General features: G+C 47.7%; 2 protein-coding genes across 6 annotated transcripts in view; both read left to right on the top strand.

Moving 5' to 3' along the window:
* Positions 1 to 1,752: 1,752 nt before the first annotated feature.
* BABAM1 (BRISC and BRCA1 A complex member 1) lies at positions 1,753 to 12,263 on the top strand. Its single transcript, XM_061601897.1, has 9 exons — positions 1,753 to 1,890; positions 3,587 to 3,912; positions 4,901 to 4,959; positions 5,542 to 5,662; positions 7,754 to 7,832; positions 8,737 to 8,761; positions 9,137 to 9,266; positions 9,932 to 10,018; positions 11,751 to 12,263. The coding sequence occupies exons 2-9, from the start codon at positions 3,628 to 3,630 to the stop codon at positions 11,952 to 11,954; spliced, it is 990 nt and encodes a 329-aa protein (XP_061457881.1). The 5' UTR covers positions 1,753 to 1,890; positions 3,587 to 3,627; the 3' UTR covers positions 11,955 to 12,263.
* Positions 12,264 to 12,358: 95 nt separating this feature from the next.
* Positions 12,359 to 21,143, top strand: part of ANKLE1 (ankyrin repeat and LEM domain containing 1) — a 52,345-nt gene continuing 43,560 nt past the window's right edge. For 2 of the 5 annotated variants that reach the window (XR_009759556.1, XM_061601872.1), the window contains exons 1-4: positions 14,338 to 14,689; positions 16,908 to 17,060; positions 18,693 to 18,798; positions 19,867 to 19,969. Coding sequence is in view for 4 of the 5 variants with exons in the window: in XM_061601872.1 (XP_061457856.1) it covers positions 14,583 to 14,689; positions 16,908 to 17,060; positions 18,693 to 18,798; positions 19,867 to 19,969 (469 nt within the window). In the remaining variant the exon portion in view is untranslated. Of the gene's footprint in view, positions 12,393 to 14,337; positions 14,690 to 16,907; positions 17,061 to 18,692; positions 18,799 to 19,866; positions 19,970 to 21,143 lie in introns of those variants that run through there. The other 3 variants (XM_061601876.1, XM_061601875.1, XM_061601874.1) reach the window with 3 other exon arrangements.

The raw sequence follows: 21,143 nt of genomic DNA, 5'->3' as shown, positions 1-21,143 counted from the left end.
CGGCAATTAAGAGCACTCCGGGGGAGGGGGAAGCAACAGAAAAGATGCAAACGTGTGTGATATCTTTGCTTATCTATCGGGGGCAGGAGCTCAGGCCCAGGGCCAAATGCGGCCCTCAGGATTCTCCCCAGCCCATGCCCCCCTCCTCAGCCACACTCCCTCTCCCCAAATCACATTCTTCACTGGCCTTGAAATGTCTGGATGGAGAACAGAGAGAAAGGAGTGTATTTGAGCATGTGCAGAAAGCAGCCTAACTGTGCACAGGTAACATTTGCACTTGTTGCCCTGCCCACTTTTGCCTCTGGCCCTGCCCACTACTGTCATGTGGCCCTCGAAAGGTTTCTCAGAAGCGGTTGCGGCCCTCGGTCTGAACAATGTTCCCCCACCCCTGATCTGGATAGATAATTAAGAAGTTGAACAAAAATAGTGGGGGAAATGTGATATTAGGTGCTTGTGCACAGATAGGAAGAGGTTGACTCCAGAGGTGAGCATCTTATTTGGAGATAAAGAGGGACCATTCCCTACTACTTTCAAGCTAAAGTTTTTTTTTTTTTCCATGTGGCCGCGAATGGCAAGAAGATGCTTGCTCAACTTCCCCAGAAATTGCAATAACAAATGAGCAAAAACGCAATCAAGAGGAAGATTTAGTCCGGTCTGCAACCACAAATCCATGCACACGTCACGGACCCTCTGAATGAAGCTCAGGGACCCCTGGTGGCCTGCGGACCACCGTTTCGGAGCCCCCGTCCTCGACAGAAAAAAGAATGCTCTTTACTTTCCCTGCTTGGCAAAGACGTGCCATAGCACAGCTTAACACAGCCGGTTGAAATGCACTGTGCTCTCCTCCAGCTCAGAACCATGAGGACTGGAAACTTGCTTTGTTTGTAAGGAAAGGACCATAGCTCAGAGGCAGGGTATCTGCTTTGCATCAAGCAGGTCCCAGATTCAATCCCCAGCGTCGCCAGGTAGGGCTGGCAGACACCCGTCTGAAACTCTGAAGAGTTGCTTGCAGCCATTGTAGAGAATCCTGAGGTTTGTGGACCGATGGTCTAGCTTTCTGCATTCCTGTCTGCATGAACTCATGTTTTGACTCATTTTTGCAAGGCTTTCTCATAACACATTTCTCCCAGCTTATGCATTTTTGTAAACATTGTTTGGTCGGCAAAGTGCACTGCAAAATTCAAATAAGTGCAACTTTTGCAGGAGGGCTGGGTTGCGGTTCCCATGCTGCTTCTGAAAGTGCAAATATGATAGATGCAGCTTGAAATGTGGACTGAATCAGCCTCACCCATCCCTAATTCCTGGAGACGGTGACAGGTTTTCTGCCTACAGAAGCAGTTCCTCTTATGAGACCGTGCAGAGTGCTTTCCATATAGCATGTGCAGAGTACTCTGGCTGCAACATTTTAAAAGGACTGTGTATACGGGTGGAGTGCCTACCCCTTGTGGTGGGAAGCAGCTCTTTTTAAAAAAAAAACTGCAAGGAAAGTTCCTTTGAGCATGCACAGAGTGCTCCTGTGTAAGGCGGCATTTTTTAAAAAAATTGGGAAACGGGGATTAAAAAATACTGACCACGCAACAGTTTCTCACTCTGTCTTACATTCCCCCCATTACTGGTCTAGCTAGGGTGATTCCTAGCTGGAAAAAGTGTGTCGCTGAATCCAGCTTTTACCCAGCAGAAAGGATATTTTGCAGAACCTGTGGAAGGAAACTACAAATCCCAGCAGCCATTGCGAGGACCGGGGACGCGCAGATTGTTCTTCCCCCCTTCGCCACACTTCCGGTCTGGTTTGCAAAGAGCTTTTTTTTTGCAGCGGTAGAGTGTTTAGATCTCTGTCCTTACAGTTGGCTTGCGAAGCGTTGCAAGAGTTTGCACCACCACAAGTTCGAGGTGAGTGATTTGCGTGGGAAATTGGAGAACAAAATATTGTATATTTGGGTGGTGGGTTGCAAAGTACTGTAATGGATTTGGATGGAGAAATGTAGTAAAATAATGTTAGACAGGTAATGTTTGGGACGCAGCCTCTCTGAACTGAACTGCGGAAGGGGGGGTGATTGCAAAGTTAATTCATGCAAGATCATTCTTATGGCCCCGAAACATATTGGAGTGATGTGGCCCCACGAGATTTGCAAGCGAATTCAGCTTGTGTCGTGCTGCTGTGATTTCTGCAAGTGTCTCTGTATGCCTCCTTGACAGTTTTCAAACTCCCAAGCTGTCCTTCCAACTGAATCATAAAAGGTGGGGGGGTCAAAGCGCGGCAGCTGAGCTCTTGCAAGGGCCTCTGGTGTCAGTGCGGCTGCTCAGTTCTTGCAAAGCTCCTCTTGCGAGTCGCAACCCCAGTGGAAGGAAAAAAAAGTGTATTTGGTCAAATCTGAGATAAAGCAAGCAGCTGTAGGAAGAATAGATCACCTCCTGCTCAGTGAATCTGTCTACTCTGCTTTTAAAGCCGTCTAAAGGGATGGACCTCGCCATATTTTGCGGCAGACATTTCCGTAAATTCATTTTGTACTGTACCTAGGAGGACTTGATGTGGTCCACCCTGCGTCTTTTGCTGGTTGCTTTTTATTGCACCCCGTACATAATTGCGTGAGTATCATCTGGAGGGCAAAAGCTACTGGCTGTGAAAAAAAATAAAGCAAGGAAGCCAGTAAACTAAGTTTTACTCAAGAGTAGACCAGAGATGTCCAGAAAAATTAGGAGAGGAAATACCCCTACCCCCCCAAAAAAAAAACACTGTTGTTTTTTCCCCTGGGCCTTTACATCTCTAGAGTAGACCCATTGAAAGGAATGAACCTAGGTTAGCCATGCCTATTAACTCCAAGGGGTCTACTGTAAATAGGACTAGCATTGAATGGTGCTGTATAATTCCAGTCCTCATGATTCTGAATAAAGGGCTGATTTAAATAGAAACATATGGAGCTGGTTTGCACTGAGCCCTTGGTCCATCTATAGCTCAGTATTGTCTGCATGGACTGGCAGCAACTTCCAGGGTCTTTGGGCAGGAAGTCTTTTCCCAGATGCCATTGGGGTTTGAACCTGGGACCTTGTGCATGCAAAGCATTCTGACGGCATGTGCTGAGCTCTGACCCCAGGTCTTTAAACTCGTTTACCTGGGCTTTGTGGTTTTTAAACTCTGTGCGGTTTTAAAATTGTATATTTGTTTTAACGTTCAGTGTTTTAAATTTTTGTAAACCGCCCAGAGAGCTTTGGCTATGGGGTGGTATATAAGTGTAAAAAATAAAATAAAACAAATAAATAAATCAAGCAGGTGCTCTGTCACTGACAAACAAAGATTCCAGTCCTCATGGTGCTGAACGAAAGGCTGATTTAAATAGGATCACAGGAAGCTGCCTTCTACTGAGTCAGGATGTTGGTCCATCTAGCTCAGTATTGTCCACACTGATCGGCAGTGGCTCTCCAGGGTTTCAGGCATGGAGTCTTTTTGAGGGATTGAACTGGGGACCTTCTGCCTGCAAAACCGGCGCTCTGCTTATGAGCAATCATGCGGATGTGCTGCCTCGATCCGTTTTCCCCACCCCACCAAATTTGCACACCCAGCCGTGTTGCTTTCTCTCCTGCCTCTCAGGACCAGCAACCCTGGACTCCCCTCTGGACGGTCCGGCCCTGATGGACACCTCGGAGCCCAGCAGTGCAACGGAGGAGGAGGAGGAGAAAGGGGCGGTGGAGCAGCGCCCCCGGACGCGCTCCAACCCCGAGGGGGCCGAGGACCGCACCCTGAGCGCGCAGGCCAGTGTGGGGAGCCGCAGCGAAGGGGAGGGGGAGGCTGCCAGCACCGGCGACAGCCCCCCAAGTGCCCCGCCCCCCGCCGGCAATGGCAAAGGCTGGCCCTCCCCGGTGCCTCCTGCCGAGTTCCAGGTCAGAACGCCCCGGGTGAACTGTCCGGAGAAGGTGGTGAGTGAACGCCGTTTTGTCCTTCCTGGCGTTTCCCAAATCCTTCTGTTTGTCTGGAAAGGGGACAAGTCGTTGTCTGTGCTGGATTTGAAATTGTTTTATATCTGTGGGTGTGTACAATTGTTTTAATTTTATTTCACTGCTACATTTCTATCCCACCTTTTCCTCCAAGGAGCGCACGGTAGCGCACGTGGTTCTCCTCTCCTCACCGTTTAATCCCCACAGCGACCCTGTGAGGTGGGTTAGGCTGAGAGGCTGTGACGGGCCCAAGATCACCCAGCAAGCTTCTTGGCCGAGCTGGGATTTGAACGCAGGCCTCTCCCAGTCTGACACTCTAACCGCTACACCACACTGCCTCTCAAAAATGAACCATGGGGAGGGACACACCATGTATATATGTATATCATCTTGAGCTGCTTATAAGTACATAAACACAGACAAACGCATGTGGATACATTTGTGCACACAGAGAGAGAATTTATATATTAATATATTTCAGCATTTCCAGCTTAAGGAGCGGAGGGCACTCTCCCCACACTGCCTTTCCGGGTTCTGTTTCTGGGTTTATTTATTTAAGATCATTTTAGATCCTGCCGTTGTGCTAAAATACAGGGGTTAAAGCACCTCACAATTTCACAAAAACAAGTTTTTTTTAAAATGAAAATAAAGATGTAAAAGAAAAAGGCATGGAAGAGACAGATTTCCAAACTGGTTGGGTTGGAACAAGTCCTCAGTTATTTATTTATTTAAAATATTTCTATCCCGCCCTTCTACCCTATAATAGGGCAGTGAGGGCAGCTTACAAAAATAAAATCAAACATGTACGTAATAAAATTGTAAACAGTAAAATCGCAAAAACATTAAAATAAATTAAAATACATAAAATACACACGCGTATATATGCATATATATAGGGATTGGTACTAAAGGGACTACAAAGGTAAAATTTAACGGAGAAGGCATAGTTATCACTTCCTTTCTCGCTCAGATCATCTGCCTGGACCTCTCTGAGGAAATGTCTCACCCGAAACTGGAGTCATTCAGTGGGTAAGTCGTTCGGTTCTTCCTGGGTATTGAACAGTTTTTCATTAAGAAAAAAAACAGAAGGAAAAAAAACCTTATATATTGCTTGGCAGTATCCCACAACTCTGCCATGCAAGACATTTTGATAAAATGCTCGGTATTGGCCAACGAGAGAGGCTCAGTATTGTCAGCACTGACAGGCAGTGGCTCTCCACCATTTCAGGCAGGGACCTTTTCCTCAGCCCTACCTAGAGATGCTAAAAATCAAATCGGGGACCTTCTGCGTGCAGTCCACCACTGAGCTACAGGCTTCCTCTAGCAACGAAACAAGGCTCCGGTCCTCAAACAGTGTTGATTTCAATAGGGACATAGGAAGCTGACTTATAGAGTCAGACCATTGCTTCACCTAGCTCAGTTTTGTCTACACGGACTGGCAGCAGCTATCCAGGGTTTCAGGTGGGGGGGGCATTTCCAGTATACCTGGAGAGGCCGTTGTGGATTGAACCTGGGATCTTCTGCCACTGAGTTCTGACCCTCCCAAAGAGATTCTGGCACCCAGAATTTGTCTTTTCACTAACCATTGTTTTCTCTCTGTTTTTCTGCAAGGTCCAAAACCAACGCTCTGAACGTCTCCCAAAAGATGATTGAGATGTTTGTCCGGACGAAGCACAAAATCGACAAGAGCCATGAGTTTGCGCTGGTGGTGGTCAACAATGATGTCACCTGGGTACGTGCAGCCGCCTTCTTCCGTTGGCCACTCAGTTGGCTGCGGTCTTTGGTGTACTGACTGCCACCCCCCCTTACATTTGAATCACGTTTGCGTTCATTTGCCCCCCATCTCTCGGGCCTAGAATTGGAGGAGGCCTTGGGAGGGGACCGTCTTTTCCATGCTCTGCTTAATGCAGGAATCTAAAGATTAATTTTATTTTTATTTATTTTATTAAGCTTATATACCGCCCGACTAGCAACAGCTCTCTGGGCGGTGAACATTAAAAATACAATAAAAATAACACAATACAGTATATCACAATACAAAACTGTACAAAAAACTATACAGTCTAAAATCAAAATATAATAATTTAGAATTAACAGGAATTAAAATGCCTCAGAGAAGAGAAAGGTTTTAACCTGGCGCCGAAAAGATGATAGTGTCGGCGCCAGGCGCACCTCCTCGGGGAGACCATTCCATAGTTCGGGGGCCACCACTGAGAAGGCCCTAGATCTTGTCACCACTCTCCGGGCTTCCCTATGAGTCGGAACCCGGAGGAGGGCCTTCGTAGTAGACCGTAGTGTACGGGCCGGTTCATATCGGGAGAGGCGTTCCGACAGATATCGTGGTCCCGCGCCGTATAAGGCTTTATAGGTAAGTACCAACACTTTGAATCTGGCCCGGAAGCATATTGGAAGCCAGTGCAAACGGGCTAGCACAGGTGTTATATGCTCAGACCGCTTAGTTCTTGTTAGCAGTCTGGCCGCCGCATTTTGCACTAGCTGTAGCTTCCGAATCGTCTTCAAAGGTAGCCCTACGTAAAGCGCATTGCAGTAGTCCAATTAAGAGGTCTGTAAAAAGTGCTTTGCTGGGTTGGTCCAAAGGGTGGCCATCTAGTCCACTCTCCTATTCTCACAGTGGCCAACCAGATGCCCATTATGGGAACCCCCCAGGCAGGACCTGAGCGCAACAGCCACTCTCCCCACATGCGATTCCCAGAAACTGGCGTTCCAAGGCATCCTGTCTCCAACCATGAACCTAGTCATCGTGGCTAGTAGCCATTGATAGCCTTCTCCTCCATCAATGGGCCATCTAATCCAGCGTCCTGTTCTCACAGTGGCCAGTCGGATGCCCCAATGGGAAGAGGTCCACAAGCATGACCTGAACACAACAGCACCATCTCCGCATGCAGTTCCCAGCAACTGGTATTCAGAGAAATACTGCCTCCGACAGTGGAGGTAGAATGCAGCCATCCTGGCTAGTAGGCCTGCTCCTCCGGGAACTTGTCGAGCCCCCTTTTAAAGCCATCCAAGTTGGTAGCTATTACCGCCTCTTGTGGGAGAGAGTTCCACAGTTTAACTCTGTGCTGCGTGAAGGAGGATTTTCTTTTGTCTATCCTGAATCTTCCAACATTTGGCATTGCTGGATGTCGACGTGTTATTAGAGAGGGAGAAAAACTTTTCTCTGTCCGCTTTCTCTTATACACCTCCATCAACCTCTGAACTTTCCCCCAAACTGAAATGGGAATGGACTGCCTTCAAGTCGATCCCGACTTATGGCGACCCTATGAATATGGTTTTCATGGTAAGCGGTGTTCAGACGGGGTTCACCATCGCCTCCCTCTGCGGCTAGTCCTCCCCAGCTGGCTAGGGCCCGCTCAGCTTGCCACAGCTGCACAAGCTGGCCCCTTCCTTGTCCGCAACTGCCAGCTGGGGGGCAACTGGGCTCCTTGGGACTATGCAGCTTGCCCACGGCTGCATAGGTGGCAGGGCACGTAACCCCTGAGCCACTCGCTGTGGGGGTGATCTTTAGCTGGCCCTTGACGCCCAGGAGACACGAGCGGGGATTTGAACTCACAGACTCTGGACTCCCAGCCAGGCTCTCCTCACCACTGTGCTATACCAGCTAAACAGCCCCAAAGTTGCTCCACCCCTTGAACACTTTTGTCCTTTTCTGAATCTTTCCCAGGCTTTCTGTATCCTTTTGGTGGTGGTGGTGGGGAGGTGAGCATCCTTCCCTGCCCTGAGCTTCGCAATTGAGGCTTTGGGGCCAGCACCGACCCTGCGAGGTGGCAAACCAGACGCGCTCTGCTTCCTTTTGTTTCTCCAGCTCTCCGGCTTCACCTCCGACCCCAGAGAAGTGTGCAGCTGTTTGTACGACTTGGAAACAGTGGTGTGCAAGTCTTTCAGTATCCTTCTGGCCTGTTGTGACGCGGCAGGGGCAAGCAGGACACTTCCCCAACCTTAGAACTCTCTGAGCTGGTTAGAGTCGCGGTGGAAGAGAGCTGAATGTGGCCTGCTATTTTTTCCTTCTTCTCTGAGTAGATCTACTGAAATTAATCAACCTAAGTGAATCATGGCTATTTAACTCCCAGCCTAGCCCTGTTTCCTCTGGCCAAAATCCTCAGGCTTTTCAAGAGCCACTGGGCTTGCCTTTTCAACTCTTTCGTTAAAAACCAGGATCTGCAGGGGATTAGTTTCTTAGGTCCCAGAGTGCAGATGCAGAATAATGGGCTCAAGTTTCAGGAAGCCGGATTTTGGCAGAACATCATGAAAAACCAACTGTGAGAGCAGCATGACAAATGGCCTAGGGAGGTGGCGGGCCCTCCAGCACTGGAGGCGTCCAAGAGGCAGCTGGACAGCCACTTGTCGGGGATGCTTTAACTCGGATTCCTGCATCGAGCAGGGGGCTGGACTGGATGGCCTCAGCAGCCCCTTCCGACTCAACTACGATTCTAGGATTCTTAGGCTACAGTTTTAATCTTTTTTTAAAAGAACACATATGCAGGGGGTGCCTCTTCCTCCTCTGCTTACATTTTAGAGCAGGGAAGATGAACATACCCAGATGTTGTTGGACTGCAGCTCTAATCATCCTGGGCCATTTGGGCATGCTGACCGGGGGCGGGGGATGGGAATCCTGCAGCATATTAGACCAGGCGTGGGGAACCTTTGGCCCTCCAGATATTGCTGAACTGCATCATCCATTAACCCCAGCAGGCAGGGAATCTGGGCTGGGAATCTGGAGTGTGTGTGAACACTAGTTGGGAAAATTCTGCGATGTGGAGGATTTCTGTTCTTAACTCTTCTCTCAAGATTTGGAAGGCCTCTTCAGCCTCATGTAAGTCTTTCTCCTCCCTTCTCGTATGCTCCTGGGATGGTTTTAGCAATCCAGGCACCACCTTCTGCTCTCTGATTTGTAGCCAGGGTTTTTTGGGGGGTGGGGAGATGGTTTAACCACCTCTGTATTTCGGCAAAGTCTAACCATAGTGGTAAGGAAGGCTCATACGCAGATCCTCAGCTGACTTTGGGGGCGGTTGAGTCTTTTTCAGCTTGAGGGCCGCATTCCCTCATGGGTAACCTTCCAGGGGCCACGTGCGGCGGTGGGTGAGGGCAGTGGATGCCACTCTCTTAACATTTGTGCAATAGACGGTATTCCAGCCGTGTTAAAGTCGGAGGTTTCTGAACACTCTTCCCATTCCTCTCTCCTGTACAGAGAGCAGAAGATGGAACTGCCCGTCACGGAGAACGTCCAAACCATTCCTCCCCCTTACGTGGTCAGGACCATCTTGGTGTACGGCCGCCCGGCTTGCCAGCCGCCAGCGACCGTGACAGACCAGATGAAGGTGCGCATAGTCCCTTTTCAGAACCCCCTCGAAGGAGAATCGTAGAATTCAGAACATAAGAACATAAGAAGAGCCTGCTGGATCAGGCCAGTGGCCCATCTAGTCCAGCATCCTGTTCTCACATAGTCTCACATCCTGTTCTCAATTGGAAGGAGAGAAAGCCAATCAGCCTGGAAACGATCGCTCCATACCTTTCTGCCAGTTTGTTTGATTTGAAAAACACGTATTTGTTTGTTTACTAAAAAATTATATCCTGCCCTTCCTCCCAGGAGGAGCCCTGGGCGGCAAACAAAAACACTGAAAGCGCTCTAAAACATCTTTAAAAACAAAATGTATCAAACTTTTGTTTATCTTTAAAATAAACATTTTTTTTAAAAAAAACCACAGCTTTTAAAACAACAATTCCAACACAGATGCAGACTGGGATGAGGTCTCTGCTTAAATTTTTTAAATTTATTCTACTAGCACATTTCCATGCTGGTTGCAGAGCAGGGGATGTGAAAATGTACACAACTAGCCTGTTAGCAGGATGGTAGGGTGGTGGTGGTTTGCATTGGTTTTTCCTTTTTTTGCAGGCTAGTGGTTTTTTCGGATCTGTTTGCAAGGGCCGCGCCAGCCACTGCTTCCGTTGGTGATGATGCTGCGGTTGTCTTTTCTCTCCACAGAAAATGCTCCAGTGTCCTTACTTCTACTTTGACGTCCTTTATATCCACAACGGCATTGAGGACAAAGAGGAGGAAACAAGCTGGAAGGTAAAAAAATATATAATTCTGGTTCAGAGATAGGAGAAGCAGCATGGCCCTCCAGAGGTTGCTGGACTCCAACTCCCTGTTGTGCAAATTTGTACGGATATTAGCAGAGAACGTCAACGGTCTGAAATGCGTGTGTGCGTTTGCCTAAGAAAGCAGGCTTTTACCCTGCATTGAGATCACTGAAACTTAAGACTAAGTAAAATAAGAAAAGCTACTTTATTTATAGAAATACATAGTAGATAGGAAAGGCATAACTAGTTCTAACTAACTAAGTTGGAGGTGCAACGCCCAGGTTTGGGAGTTGCCCTCATGGCTTAGGAGGGAGAGAGCAGAGACAAAGATGTCTCCTTTCTCTCAGACAGTCGAAGAAGGGAAAGGGCGGAAGGAAGAGGGGCAGATAAGCTTCCTTAAGACTATCAGTCTAAAGATGGAAGGATGTCAGTCAGAGCATCACAGGTAAAGGTAATCAAGCCTATCCATCTGGAGGACCCTCACTCTATCTCTCTTCTGGAACATAAACGAAAGAACAAAACAGGAGTTGCTCTTGCCCCACTCCCAACACTCGCATCATCCCCCAGGAGTGAGTGTGGCCCATGGTCAGGCATGATGGGCGCGTTGGGAGTCCAGCAACATCTCGAGGATGGTCAGAATGTCCGAAGAGCCCTGCAGCAGCTAGATCAGGGCAAAGGGGGCCCAGCATCCTGCTCTCACAGTGGCTGGCCAGATGCCCCAGCATGAGAAGAAGTCCCCAAGCAGGCCCTGAGCATAAGAGCAGCTGTCCCCACTTGCGATTCCCAGCAACTGGTATTCAAAGGCATCCAGCCTCCAACAGCAGAGAGAGAACCAAGCCATTGTGGCCAGTAGCCCTTGATGGCCGCATCCTCCATGAATTTGCCAAATCCTAGAAACATGCTGGCTTTCTACATTTTGAAGGATTGGGAAGTAATACTCGTTAGGGTCTCAAAAACAAGGAGACCTGATAAGATCTTTAAGGCAAGAGTCCAAAATAACCTCAAGGCTGAACCAAGAAAGACAAATTTGAACGTGTATGGTTTTCCATCGTTCCAATTTATTACTGCCTGTGGCTGTAGTGGTTAAGGTGTTGGACTACGACGTGGGAGACCAGGGTTTGAATCCCCACGCAGCCATGAAGCTCACTGCGTGACCTTGGGCCAGTCACTGCCTCTCAGCCTCAGGGAGAGGCAATGGTGAACCCCCTCTGAATGCCGCTTCTCATGAAAACCCTCTGCATAGGGTCGTCCATAAGTCGGGATCGACTTGAAGGCACTCCTATGATCTACAGAGCCATTTTCCCACAATGCATGGCACTTGGCAGAGGGCCACTTTAGGACAATGATTAATCTTTCGTTTGCCAGTTTCCAAATGTCTGTTTCCTCTGTGGCTGAGTTTGTGTCTTTCCATGTTTCCTGTCTGTTCCTTGTATTTCTGTGAGTTATATAAAATGTTAATACAAATATATATTTTTTAAAAAGTCTAAAATTACCTAAAACTAGCCAATCGCATTGCACGCTCCCATCACCTGTCTTAGCCACCCAACTCCTCGTGTGTGTGTGTGTTAATTTTTTTTTTTTTAAAGAGTCTAAAATTACCTAAAACTACCTAATTGCATTAAACGGTCTTATTAGCTGCCTAACTCTGTCTGTTTTCATGCGTTCATGTTCAGAATCTGAATGCAGGGTCGCATTACTACTTGCCATTTCTTTCTCCCCAGGAAACCTTTGCCTTCTTCAGCAACCTGGACAGCAAAGGGACAAACTATAAATACGAGGTGTCCCTGACAGGCCCGGCCGTGGAGCTGCACAATTGCATGGCCAAATTGCTTGCCCACCCCCTCCAGAGACCCTTCCAGACTCACACGTCGTACAGCATGCTGGAGGAGGAGGAAGTGGCAGTGGAAATCGAGGCCATCGTGTGACCCAGATGGGGTGTGGAGAAGCCTGTAAAGCCCGCAGGCGTATCGCAGTCCTCTGGCTGCCAGGGGGCTCTTTGTGTTGTTGGAGTTTAAACCTCTGGTGTGGGTGTTTCTTCTTTCGAGCAATACGTTGTTGCTTTGGGATGCCCCCAAGAAGCTGAAGTGGTTACCGGCTGTCGGAGAGCTGTGGGGGGAAGTTGTGGGGTGCAGGCTTCCGCCCTCTTTTTTTGGTGGCCCATAGCAAAAGGGGGGCAGGAAGGGTGAGTGGATGCCGAGTGCAAGCTGATTAAAAAGCCCATTTATGTGATCAAACAGGCCCTGTCGTGTCTCGTTTGTGCTGAAGGGATTTGAAAGAGGTTTCTTCCAAAACTTGCAACAGCTTCAGTTTTGGATTGTTTGCGGGCTTGGAAAGGGAAAGCTGATCTTGCAGCAAGACTTTAGGTAGGTTTACTTAGAAATAAGTTTGGAAAAAGGGCGGGGTATAAATAAAGATGATGATGATAATAATAATAATAATAAAAGTAAGTCCCACTGTGCCCTTGAAACTTAGGAGCTGCTGTACTCAGAGTCAGACTCTTGGCCCATTCAGTTCAGTATTGTGTACACGGACTGGCAGCAGCAGCTTTCCAGGGTTCCTGGCAGCGGACCTGCCCGGTCCTACTTGGTGACGCCGGGGATTGAATCTGGGCCTTTCTGCATGCAAAGCAGGTGCCCTGTCGCTAAGCTACAGCCTTTCCTCTTGTGAAATAGGTTAAGATTCTAGTCCTCATGGTTCTGAATAAGAAACGCTGGAAGCCGCCTTATTCCAAATCAGCCCAGGGCTACACCAACTGGCAGCAGCTGTCCAGGATTTCAGGCAGGGGTTTTCCCCCAGTCTTAGCTGGTGATTGAGCCTGGGACTGTCTGCATGCAAAATATGAGTGCTCCACCTGTGAGCTTATGGTCTCTTACCAAGGGCCACGTAGGGAAGCTTGGGAGGATGCATTTGGCCCCCTGGGGCTTGAGATTCCCCACCCCCTTCTTTAAATGGCAGCAAACAGGTCCAGCGAGCCTCTCCTGCCAGTAATAAGCCTGTTTTATCTGCGGCCAGAGGTGTTCCCCGCATATTGCATGGGAGAGGGGAGTCATCTTGGAGTCGTAGGTGTGGTGGAACTGCAATTACTGGGTAGAAAGGGAAGGGCAAATCCACGCCATGCATATAAAGCACATCCCGCGCACCTTTAAAGCACATGATGTCCCCCCCAAAGAATTCCGGGAACTGTGGGTTTTCCCGCATAGAGCGACACGTTCCAAGCACAGTTCCAAACTACAGTTCCCAGGGTTCTTTTTTTTGGGGGGGGGAGCCATGAGCTTTAAATGTATGGGATGTGGTTTAGTCGTACAGGGTCTCAAGGGGTTTTAGACCCCCTTACTTTTTTGGAAGCGGAGTCCCAGCAGGGTCCTTACTTCTCCAGCATCCTAGGAGCCAATCAGCGTGAAAGGGGAGTGTGTTAGCCACTAAGAAGAGTCTTCCAACATGCTTCCTTCTCCTTTCCTGCAGATTCGAGCCAATTAGAGTGAAAGGAGGCAAGTCATCCACTGTGAGAAGACTCTGCTCAGTAGCTAACACTCTCCCCTTTCATGCTGATTGGCTCCTAGGGATGTCTGCCATTGTGGGAGAAGGCATAAACAAGGATCTCATTCTCAGCCCAAAAGCAAAAGGGTGGTGGTGGCTGTGGCTCATGAACGGACCCGCACTTCTGAATTGGCCACTATGCTACTGTGTAGATCTGCTGCTTTAACAAAGCCTTGCTTTTAGCACAGCTCCTGGAGGGAGGGAGGGGGGCTTCATTTATTACTTAAGGGATAATAAATTTTGAAAAGCACGGATAACTTTGTAAATGCAATCAGTAAATATTCAGAGAGAGTGTATAGCACAACCAACAGATGAAATGAAACACTGTGGAAATGCAATAAAGGGGACGCACATGCAGTCAATAAATTTTAATTTTAATAGGAGGATGTAAAGGGCATGAATAATCATAAAAACTAAATCGGAGTCAATTTCAATAAATAAGTGACACTGAAATCAACATCAAATTAAGGCTACCAAAACATGCAGTTTGCTGCAAACAAGTGCAGTTTGCTGACAAAAGCACCGAATCCTCTATGATCTTCTTTTGCCGATGGGCCAAAGAGGGCACCGAGTCGTCAGTCAACTGACGTAAACATTCAGAACCAATAAGCGAGGCAGGCGGGGCAAAGGAAGAGAGGCTGAGCCCATGTGCCCCTTTATAACCTATCCACGCAAAGGATCCCTCCCCCTTCCCTTTTCCTTTCTTTTTTTACTGGGCAACCAGGTTATCAATCCGATGACGTAAAAACCGCTCCCAGCCAATGAGGAACTTAGGCTCAGGGAGGGAAGCTTCAAACCTTAGAAACAAGATGGCGGCGGCGGTGGAACCACAGAGGCTGTGAGAGACCCCAGCGGGGTCGCCGTCCTCAGCCGAGAGCAGTCACGGGAGCGGTTCAGGGCTGTCTCTCCAGGCGACCCCGCCGGGCCGAGTTTCTCCCGCTCTGCCGCCGTTGCACGGGGATGAGGAGAGCCATTGACGCCTGTGAGAGAGGTGCGCATGCGCCGCCGCAGTAAGCATGCGCAGGTGTGCCTCCTCTTCTCCTTGGACGCCCTCTAGTGGCAAAATGAACGATTTGCAGCTGTCAGCCGAGCTGTGCGAGGCTCTGCGGGGCGGAGAGGACGAGTGAGTGTGCACGTGTGGATGTGTCTGTGCACGTGTACTTTTCCCCCCTTACTTGCACAAGTTAATTTCTCTATCTTCCAATTTTTCTTTTTTTGGGGGGTGTTTAGTTTAGTTCTGCAAAGAAAAAGCATTGCCCCCCCCAAAGAAATTGTTGCAAAAAGATTCATCTCTGCAACCCATTTATGTTGTTTCTTTGTGTGCAGATGTAAATGTCATGTCCAGGCTTTTATTTTTTTAATTGTAATATTATTATTAATATTTTGTTGTTGCTATGTGCCTTCAAGTTGATTTCGATTTATGGCGGTCCTATGAATCAGCGGCCTCCAATAGCATCTGTTATAACCCCCCCTGCTCAGATCTTGCAAGTTTAGGTCTGTGGCTTCCTTGATGGAATCAACCCATCTCTTGTTTGACCTTCCTCTTTTTCTACTCCCTTCTGTTTTTCCCAGCATTATTGTCTTTTCTAGTGAATCATGTCTTCTCATTATGTGTCCAAAGTATGATAACCTCAGTTTCATCATTTTAGCTTCTAGTGACAGTTCTGGTTTAATTTCTTCTAACACCCAATTATTTGTGTTTTTCACAGTCCATGGTATGCACAAACCTCTCCTCCACCACCACATTTCAAATGAGTTGATTTTTCTCTTATCCGCCTTTTTCACTGTCCAACTTTCACATCCATACATAAAGATCGGGAATATCTGAATGATCCTGACTTTAGTGATACATCTTTGCATTTGAGGGTCTTTTCTAGTTCTCTCACAGCTGCCCTCCCCAGTCCTAGCCTCCTTCTGATTTCTTGACGTCTCCATTTTGGTTAATGACTGTACCGAGATATTGACAATCCTTGACAAGTTCAATGTCCTCATTGTCAGCTTTAAAGTTACGTAAATCTTCTGTTGTCATTGCTTTAGTCTTCTTGACGTTCAGCTGTAGTCCTGCTTTTGTGCTTTCCTGTTGAACTTTCATCAGCATTCGTTTCAAAACATTACTGGTTTCTGCTAGTAGTATGGTATTGTCTGCATATCTTAAATTATTTCTCCCTCCAATTTTCACATCTCCTTCATCTTGGTCCAGTCCTGCTTTCTGTTTGATTCTGTATGATTCTGTATTATTACTATTACTATTACTATTATTATTACTATTATTGGCTAGTTTCTACAAAGAAGTTCACATTCTTTTATGCTGTTGTTTGTTTGCAGTTGTGATTTTTTCCCCTTGCAAATGCCTGCAAGGGATATGTTGGGACATGTTCATGAGAGTCGAAGGTGGCTATTCACTACAAAGGGTGCATCTGCGGTTGATGCAACGGGATTATGATCTCCAGGGCAGAAAGGTGTCCATTTTAAAGACTGGGACATGAAGAAGCACTGGAGGAGTTTCATGCAGCTTCCCTATGAAATCTAAATTTTTGAGGCCAAGGGGTGTTTGACAGTGCAACATACTACCTCAGGAGGGCAGCTACTGCTCATAAGTATAGGCAAAAAATATGGAAAGCTGCCTTATACCATTTATAATCAGCCCTAGCTTTCCCTAGCTCAGGACAAGAGCACCTTTTTTGCATGCAGAAGGTCCCCAGTTCAATTTCCGGCATCTCCAGGTAGGGCTGGGAATGTCCCCTGCCTGAAATCCTGGAGTGCTGCTGCCTGTTAGTGCTGACACTACTGAGCTAGATGGACCAATAGTCTGACTCTGTATAAAGCAGCTTCCTCTGTTTTTACAGCCAGAGGCTATTGAGGGCGCGCATAGTATCACTGGGGAAGGGGAATGTCAAATTTGGCCTGGGGGCTGCCAGTTACGAACCAGTATAATACAGTCCCCCAAAGACTGCAGAGAGCCAGCTATTGGTGCTAAGCTTTAGGGACATTCAAGATTCCGTGGTTGCTAAGCACTGTCAGGATGTTCATTCTGGGAGATTTTTTGGGGGGGACGGAAGAGCGGCCCCTTGGATTTGCTTTATTTACAATATTTCTGCAAGCCTCGAGCTTCTCTTGAGCGTGCTGACACCTCTCTCGGTGTGTCTCGATGCTCCTGTGTTGGCCCCAGGCTTGTTGGCACTCATCACCTGAGTTCGCTGTTGGAGGGGGATGATGGATATTTAGTAGTGTCAGATACCGCTCTGTTTGGCGGCGATAGGACCTTGGATGGCCTTGTGAGGGTTTCCCTCCTGATTTCAGTTCTCTGTCTCTTTCTCAGCTGTTGTTTGTTTGCTTTTCAGGATGGTGGAAGCCCTCCTCCAGCGGGGCGCAGACCCCAACTTGGTTCTACCCGAGGGGATCGCTGCCATCCATCTGGCCGCCGGCATGGAGCAGGAGAAGGGGGTCCGCTGCCTTGGCCTCCTCCTGCAGTACGGTGGAGACCCCAATGTCAGGTACTCTGGAAGCAGTGATGCCCCCTGTTTGCACGGATGGAGAGGCATGTTATGTGTCGAAACCTGTGTGTGGCTGGAATGGAGGCCGCGGTACAACATTTAAGCGTCGGGCCGCCCCACTTTTGCCCACCGTTCACATGTGGCCCCCAGAGTGTGTGTGTGGGGGGAACGTGGCCCTCAGGCTGAAAACGATCCCCTACTCCTGGGGTAGATAATACAAAGTTAAGAAGTTTTTAAAGCTTTTTTTAAAAGATGATTTTAAAGAAGTATTGTTTTAATATGTTTTTAAGGTTGCTTTCTTGTAATATATTTTAAATATTTTTACGATGTTTTAAGAGTGTTTTCATTTATTGATTTATATTTGTTTATTATTTAATTTGTATCCCGCCCTTCCTCCCAGCAGGAGCCCAGGGCGGCAATCAAAGCCCTAAAAACACTTTAAAACATCATAAAAGATCTTAAAATACATTAAAACGAAACAGCGTTAAAAACATTAAAAAAACAACTTTAAAAAGAGGTTAAAAAACATATTAAGCAATTCTAACACAGACTGGGATAGGTCTCAACCTACGAGGCTTGTTGAAAGAGGAAAGTGCTTTTTAGTGCCTTTGTTTGCCACACTGGGCTCCTGCTGTGAGGGAAGGCAGGATATACATCCAATAACTAAATAGTAATAAGAAATAAATAAGTTAGACAGGCCAGTGGTATGATGCTGAACACGGCAGTGTTGTATGTGTTGCGAGGGTGAACTTCAGTCTTGGGGTCCGGATGCAGCCTTCAGGCGTCTCTATACGGCCTTCAGGACTTTCTCTGGCCCGCACCCCTCACCAGCCTGATTCCATACTTTCCTGGTTTTTCCCCCCTGCCTGGAAAGCTGCAGCTCAGGGGCAGATCACCTGCTCTGCATGTGGAGAGCCCTGGGTTCCGTTCCCAACAGCATCTCCAGCTAGGTCTGGGAGTGTCCCTTGGCTGAATCCTTGGAGAGCCGCTGCCAGTCAGTGTAGACAATACCACGATAGATGGACCCAAGGGTGTAAGCTGCTTTTTTTTTAATGCTTCCTTGATTCAGACCCGTTCGGACTGGAGTCTTACTTTAGGCCTACAGCTCAGAGCCAGAGCACCTGCCTTGGGTGCGGAAGGTGTAGGGGTTCCAGCACGGCTTGGCAAAAGCCTGCCTGAAACTAGGAAAGCCACTATCAGTCAGAGTAGAGCTAGAGAGACCAATGGTGTGACTTGGTTCAAGGCAGATTTCTGCATGGCCCGGACATCTTGCTTGTGGCCTTTCTGTTCCGCGTTTGGCTGTCCATCGCTGGAAACAAGTGAATCAGGCCTGTTAGCATTTTTCAGTGGTTAGAGTGTCGGACTGGGACCCGGGAGACCAGGGTTCAAATCCCCACATGGCCATGAAGCTCACTGCGTGACCTTGGGCCAGTCACTCTCTCTCTCTCTCTCTCTCTCTCTCTCACTCTCTGCCTAACCTACCTCACAGGGTTGTTGTGAGGATAAAATGGAGAGGGGGAGAAACCTTGAGCTCCATGGAGGAAAGGCGGGATAGAAATGCAACGATAAATAGATATATGTTGTACGAAGAGTGAGACCTCCATTGGCTCACTCTGTGTTCCTGTGATGCAGGTCTGTGGACGGCCTCACCCCCTTGCACGTTGCGGCTTCCTGGGGGTGCTACACGTGCTTAAGGCTCTTGCTGATGGAAGGAGGAGACCCTCGGCTCAAGGATCAGGTTGGTCAGAGAGTTTCTGTCACTGGGAGTTTTGCTTTTTGTTTTTAATAGGGGAAAAGGTTTGCAACTTCTGTTTGGGAAGAGCGGCTTGATCTCCAGGAAGAAAGCTTCTCCTGTCACACTTGCTTTGTACAGTCCCGTTATGTTCCTGTGTGTGTTTACTCCGAAGTAAAACGACATGGGGTTAGATCCAGCTTGCTGCCAAATGAGTGTCCGTAGGCTTGAAGTCACGAGAAGCCAACCCAAGTGGACAGTGTGACCTGTTAGAGACAGTATGTCGTTTGTTGGGAATTGCATGTGGGAATGGTGTTGTTGCACTCAGGTCCTGCTTGCGAGCATCTCCCCTTTGGGGCATCGGCTTGGCCACTGTGAGAACAGGATGCTGGACTGCACTGAACTTTGGCCTGATCTAACAGGCAGCCTCTGTGTTGTGTTCTGACAAAACGGGCTGTCTTAATTGTGTTTTGCTGTCATCCGAGGACCAAGCAGCTAGGCAAAGAAGCAATTCTAGCTTTGGAGGGGCAATCTCGTGCATGGATTTCACTCCCAGAGTTTGTGCTAACCATAGTTTACAACCCAAAGCATGCTCTGAGCTTTCGAACATGTAACAGGCAAGCCACGATGCAGGGCTGTGTCTGTGTTTGTTTCCATCTGCTAGGCGCGCCTTCATCTCTCAGGGAGCACCTTCTTGGGGTGGAGTGATTGATGGTTGTAACGACAGCATGCCTGTTCAATCCAGACACCGCACCGAGCCAACCATCACCCTGTAAACCGTGGTCACGTCAAGCCATGGCTTGTGATTCTGGTTTGCCAACCCATCCCAAATCACGGTTTGGTGATCCGGATGCCTTGTTCGCCACTGCTTGGTGGGATGCCTTAATCAAGCTAGGGGAGAAACTGTTTCAAGGCAAACAGCAGCGCTGGCGGCTGTTGAGTGTGAAATTGGTTCCTTGTATTGGATGGCCTGTCCAGATTAACGGAGGGAGACACCATGAACTGAGAAAACTAGCAAGCCAATCTGGTTACGGGGAATGTCCAGCTCCTTGTCTTCTGCTTATTGTGTCTCAGGACGGGAACACAGCCATCGATCTGGCCTCGGAGGAGGGGAACAAGATGTGCGTCCACATCCTGCAGGGATTCCTGGAAGAGACTGGACAGAGCTCTTGCATACGTAAGTGCGAAGAAGCGTATGAGCCCCAAGAACAAAATAACAATAAGAAATATTATTTTATGAATTGTGAAATGCTTTCTTCACATTCTACTGCCTGATTTAAATCTTATTCTTTTTAAAATATGTGCTTGTTTGGTTTTAAAAAAGATGAGGTGCCTGTACTCATACATTGATAAAAGTGCCGTGGGTGCCAGCGCAAAATGGCTACCAAAGGTAACCGTACTCCGTACCAGTGAGTGTCATCACAATCAAAGCCCTGTAATATATGTGTATATTTATTTATTTATTGTATTTATATACCGCCCCATAGCCAAAGCTCTCTGGGTGGTTTACAGTACCTAAAAACATTAAAAACAAAAATACAAATTTAAAACGCATCTTTTAAAAACAATTTAAAACACAATTTAAACATGTAAAACAATTTAAAAACGCATGCTAAAATGCCTGGGAGAAGAGGAAAGTCTTGACCTGGCGCCGAAAAGATAACAGTGATGGCGTTAGGCGCACCTCGTCAGGGAGATCATTCCATAATTTGGGGGCCACCACTGAGAAGGCCCTCTCCCTTGTTGCCACCCTCCGAGCTTCCCTCGGAGTAGGCACCCGGAGGAGGGCCTTAGATGGTGAGCGTAGTGTATGGGTGGGTTCGTATTGGGAGAGGCGTTCCATCAGGTATTGTGGTCCCAAGTCGTGTAAGGCTTTATATGTGTGTATTTAGGTCTAGATCTATTTGATATAAATATCAAAACATCCACAACTTGTGCTGGAGAGCCTTTGGGAGGGTCTGAAGGTATAGCCTGAAACTGATTTTATTTCCCTCCCCCCTCCTTTTTTAGTTTTACCTCTTTAGTCCCCCTTTTAATACCAGTCCCCTAGATTTCTTAACTATATTTCATGTATTGTTCTCTATTTTAATGGAGTTTTAATGTGTTTTTTATTGTGTGATTTTATTGTGAAGTGCCCTATTGTAGGGTAGAAGTGGAGGACAGAAATATGTTAAATAAAAGATAAATAAATACACTCCATAGATAAAAAGCAAAGAGGATTCCTCTCCATTCCATCAGGCAGCCTCAGTGGCAGAGATGGATGCATGGGGTCATCCCATCAGCTCTGCCAAAAGACCAGCGCCATCAGGAATGCCCTACCCCTGAACTATTTCTATGACAGCTGGTCACGA

The sequence above is a fragment of the Rhineura floridana genome, chromosome 18 (assembly GCF_030035675.1).
Source record: "Rhineura floridana isolate rRhiFlo1 chromosome 18, rRhiFlo1.hap2, whole genome shotgun sequence".
In the NCBI taxonomy this organism is placed as follows: Eukaryota; Metazoa; Chordata; class Lepidosauria; order Squamata; family Rhineuridae; genus Rhineura; species Rhineura floridana.
The sequence above is the reverse complement of the archived record's forward strand: the minus strand, read 5'-3'. Positions and strand labels throughout refer to the sequence as shown.

Excerpts from the sequence above, each read along its gene's own strand:
- BABAM1 (XM_061601897.1), top strand. The coding sequence starts at position 3,628 with ATGGACACCTCGGAGCCCAGCAGTGCAACGGAGGAGGAGGAGGAGAAA. Across the intron at positions 4,960-5,541 it reads AAACTGGAGTCATTCAGTGG|GTCCAAAACCAACGCTCTGA; the intron begins GTAAGTCGTTCG and ends TTTTTCTGCAAG. Across the intron at positions 10,019-11,750 it reads AGGAGGAAACAAGCTGGAAG|GAAACCTTTGCCTTCTTCAG; the intron begins GTAAAAAAATAT and ends CTTTCTCCCCAG.